General features: G+C 43.5%; 1 protein-coding gene across 1 annotated transcript; it reads left to right on the forward strand.

The window, feature by feature from the left end:
* The first annotated feature begins 1,834 nt into the window (after positions 1 to 1,834).
* On the forward strand, positions 1,835 to 3,189 carry M421DRAFT_427000 (uncharacterized protein). Its single transcript, XM_033594552.1, has 3 exons — positions 1,835 to 2,254; positions 2,306 to 2,421; positions 2,527 to 3,189. Exons 1-3 carry the CDS (start codon positions 2,227 to 2,229, stop codon positions 2,758 to 2,760), a joined length of 378 nt encoding a protein of 125 aa, XP_033442606.1. The 5' UTR covers positions 1,835 to 2,226; the 3' UTR covers positions 2,761 to 3,189.
* The last annotated feature ends 1,571 nt before the right edge of the window (positions 3,190 to 4,760 follow it).

The following is a 4,760-nucleotide window of genomic DNA, read 5'->3' on the forward strand; positions in this document are numbered from 1 at the left end:
GACAAAGCTAGTCTAGATTTGTCTAGGTCCTTCTAGACTAGGAAGAAAGTAGTCTAGTCCTTCCCCTACTTTCTTTACAAACACAAAGGCCTACTAACGCCTTATAGGCAATCTTGCGTATATTAAGGTTATAACTTAACCTAATGTAGCACATGCTTACTCTGTCCTTGCAAGGTTTCTTACAAACCTAGGACTAATACACCTCTCTAAGATTAAGCACGTGTGGCAGTACCTGTACAGAACTAGGTACCTAGCTATTAGTGCTTAAGGGGGTAAGCCTACACAGACCTACACTACTAAGATTAATTTAACTACTCTAACCTTCTTTAGTGCTGCTAATGTATTATTTAGAGATAATGTTAAGACTTGTTAATTATCTACTAGATACATATTCATGCTCTATAGCATGCTAATTAACTAGAAAGCTACTGTACTTTAATTAGTTACTTAATCTACTACTAAGGCTAAGCTGTACGCTCTCTCAGCTACTGGCGTTGAATCACAATACTAGGATCGCTTCTGCTGCAATATTGGCTTCACGCTGCATACTAAAAAGGCTCTCTAGTGTGACAATGCACAGACTGTACACCTTGTTCAAGGTAATGCAGATTGCATCCAAACAAAGCTTCGCCATGTTAATATACACCAGATGTGGCTTTGCTAGGAGGTAGACTCTGGAAGAATCGCTGTTAAGTGGAAGCCTACTGCTAAGATGCCTGCTAACGGCTTCACAAAGCTGCTTCCTTAATAGAAACACAAGAACTTTATAGGCCAGCTTAGCTTAAAGGACATTCATTACTTAATAGTTAGGGACTCTCCTTGCCCTGTACCCCTTAGTTAGCTAAACTAGCTGCGCAGTATGCGTAAGCATCTTACTCTCTTAGTATTTTTCCTTATTTTGTAAGGTTTCTATCTAACATAGAATCCTTAGGGGGTGTGTTAGCCTAGCACCTTAGTTTATATAGTACACTATAAACTGCACCTTACGTGACTGTGTTAGTTACCTGCTTACTTATCTGGTTGTGTATATAATTGCTCGCTGTAGCTCCCTCAATACAACAACCTTCTGCCTCATTTGTATCTGCCCTGTGCTCCTACATCCGACAGCTGGCTTGGTGATAATCTACGTTATATATATCTGCAATTTTTTAGTAGCAAAGTTTACTGCGCGTATTAGCTGCGCGTGTGTCTTTAAGTGCGTCTTCTAAAGTCATTGCGTTGTTGAGTTGTAGTGTTGAGGATATTTTGTTGTTTTGGTGATCGCGTGCGGAACGCGGAACCGTGCGGCACGAGCTCCGGCACGGTAACGTACTCCACAAGCGAGCTGGCCACCCAAGCGAGCTGGCCACTTTTGCCAAGACCACACTGAACTTCACTCTCCCTGTAATGCCTCAACGCAACAACGTAAAAAAGCCTTTAAATAAAACACATATACAGCTTGCCCTCTAGGCTATCTAGCAAGACGCGACACTAAGCGTGCAACGCACTGTAGCAATATACTAGGTCTCTTAAAGCACCCTAGGCACGCGCCTTACTAGAACCTCTTCACAACGTGATTGCAAGCCTAACATGATAAGGATGACTAGTACTAAGGAGGAGGTGATTGTCCAGCATGTATTGAAGCTAGACGAGCGAGGATACCCACCCTGGCTTGCTGATGTGGAGGATATGGCCAATTCTCTGCTTGCTGAGCGCCACTAGCCCTACGTTGGCAAGAACTAGGCTGCCAACTTTGTAAAACGTTAGCTAGAGCTTAAAGTTAAATTTAATTATAAGTATAACTATAAGAGAGCTCTATGTAAGGATCCTAAGGTAATTAGGGACTAGTTCTAACTAGTAGAGAATACTAAAGCTAAGTATAGTAACGTAAACCCCCAGCACCCGGGCCAACCCAGCACCTGGGCCATTTCTTGCCAAGACCACAACTATTAATATTAACACGTAATGCCTCACTAACAAGATGCGTAATTATCTAAATAAGAGGGTAGAATTAATCTTACCCTTTCTACTTTCTAATTATATAAATTTAAAAGCCTCTAAAGTGCTGCTTAGGCATTTAACATACTGCGTACAACCTTAAGTGCTAGGTATAGAGGCAGACTCTATATTAACAATAGACGCAACACACAATATAAGCTCACGCGCACTAAAGAGCAAATAATTGTACAATATATTCTTAACCTCAATTCACAAGGATTTGCGCCCTAGCTGTGCGAGGTGGTAGATATGGCCAACAAACTGTTAGGTGTACGCGGTAGGCAGCCTGTTGGCAAGCACTAGGCTGAGCGCTTCGTGACGCGTTCAGCTACGCTCAAGATAGCCTTCAATCAAGCTAAAGATAGGCAGAGGATGCTGCAGGAGGATCTAGAGACAATCAGCGCGTGGTTTAAGCTAGTAGAGGACACAAAAGCTAAATACAGCGTACACAACCACAACATGCACAACTTTAACAAGACTAGCTTCTAGATAGGTGTTATTAGCTTAATAAAGGTTGTTACAGGCACAGAGAGACGTAATTAACCTTAGCTCGTTCAGCTAGGTGATCGCGAGTGGGTAACAGTTATCCAGAGCGTCTGCGCTGCTGGATCTTGTACCCTACCTTTCATCATCTACAAAGGACGCGTTCACATCTCTGCCTGGTACAAGGAGGCAGATATACCACGCAATTGGAAGCTCTCTGTCTCCGAGAGCGGCTGGACGAACAACGCGCTCGGCCTTGAGTGGCTGAAGCACTTTGACGCGCATACAAAGGCGAGCTAGGTGGGGGCGTACAGGCTGCTTATTTTAGACGGCCATGAGAGCCACCTTAACCAGGATTTTAAGGACTACTGCCTTAAAAACATAATCCTTACCCTCTGTATGCCACCTTACTTATCACACATCCTCTAGCTGCTTAATATAGTCTGCTTCTTGCTATTAAAGCGTAAGTACTCTTAGCGCGTACAAGACTTAGCACGTAAGCACGTCTTCTACATTAACAAAGAAGGCTTCCTCCCTACCTTTAAGGATGTGTTTTTTAATGTGTTTATAGCAGAGAACTATTACAAGGCCTTTAAGGCAGCAGGGCTAGTCCCTCTTAACGCGCAGGTTATGTTAGATCGCCTTAAAGTGCGCCTGCGTACCCTGCTAGAACCCCTCCTCCTAGAGACGCTGTGGCAGTTAAAGACTCTAAGCAATACCTACAAGTTTAGATCTTAGTTAAAGCTTATACGCGAGTCTTTTACTCAGTTACCTATTACTGCGCAAGCAGGCTTCTCTTAGCTTGTTAGAGGCGGCGAGCTTATGCTGCATCAGAACGCGCTTCAAGCAGCCCAGATTACTGAGCTTAAAGAGCAATTAGCAGTAATAACTAAGCGGAAATCGCGCAAAAGGAAGCAGATCTAGCAAGGTGGTACTATAGAGTATAGTGAGGCAGCAGCTTAGGTGGCCGCAGAGGCCTCTGTAGCCGCTGAGCGGTCAAAGAAGGCTTGTGGTGGTGGTAATCAAGAATAAGCTTAACTAGCTCTACAGCGCTGTAGAAACTGTAGAGGGACTAGACACAACGCGCGAACGTGCAAAAAAGATATAGAGGCATATTCTAAATTAGATATAAGCACAGCATACGCAGGCTCTATGTTAAATAGTGATGAAATTGAAGAGTTGTAACGTGAGTTGGTACTGCCAAGCTTTTTTGGCCCGGGTGCTGGGTTGGCCCGGGTGCTGGGGGTTTACGTTATACAAGATAAAGACACCTATAACTTTAATAAGTCTAGCTTTATAATAGGTGTTATATTAATAGGAGCTGTTATTACAGGCTCTAAGCGTTAAGGGAGACTAAAGGCAGTATAGCAGGGTGACTAAGAGTAGACTAGTATTATCTAAGGCATCTGCGCAAAGGGCTAGTCTATCCTACCCTTTATTATCTTCTCTAGCAAGCACTACCTCTCTGCCTAGTACAAGGAGCCTAGTATACCTAACAACTAGGTTCTTAATATCTCTAATAATAGCTAGACTAACAACAAGCTTAGAGTTAAGTAGTTAAAGCACTTTAATAAGCACACAAAGGCGCGCACTGTTAGCAGCCATTAGCTGCTTATTCTAGACGGCCACAAGAGCCACAACTTAGTTGAATTCTACCAGTACTGCAAGGAACACAAGATTATTACCCTGTGTATGCCTCCACACTTGTCGCACCTACTGCAGCCACTTGACGTAGGCTGTTTTGCCCTGTTGAAGAAGGCCTATGGCCGCCAAGCCAAGCGGCTGATGCGTAGCAAGATTACTTGCATCACTAAACTTAAGTTCTTGCTGTGCTTAAAAGCAGCTTTTGACGCCTTAATCACAGAGAGCAACATCTAGGGAGGATTCAGAGGTGCTGGCCTAGTCCTACTTAACCTAGAGGCTGTGCTATTAAAGCTTAAAGTACAGCTACGCATGCTAACGCCACCTACTGTGGACAACAGTACGTGGGAGTCTAAAACACTAAGCAACACCCTAGAATTTAGGTCTTGTCACGGAGCCTGTGGGACTATACTCAGGTGATCGAAAGTATTTGATCAGTGGCTATCTATCCTATCACGAAAGTAAGGTTTATATACATAGGAAATATGTGTAGATCACATGATCTGAGATAAGCGAGCGGTTAGCTGATTATCTGGTAGCTTGTTAACGAAGAACGGATGAAACGAGCTTCTAGTTTAGACCTAGAGGTGCTTGTCCTGGTTTATCTAGGCTAGCAAGCTCCACACCCTTAATTGAGGTGCTTAATTGTGTGACACACC

This window comes from Didymella exigua (genome assembly GCF_010094145.1).
Source record: "Didymella exigua CBS 183.55 unplaced genomic scaffold M421scaffold_77, whole genome shotgun sequence".
In the NCBI taxonomy this organism is placed as follows: domain Eukaryota; kingdom Fungi; phylum Ascomycota; class Dothideomycetes; order Pleosporales; family Didymellaceae; genus Didymella; species Didymella exigua.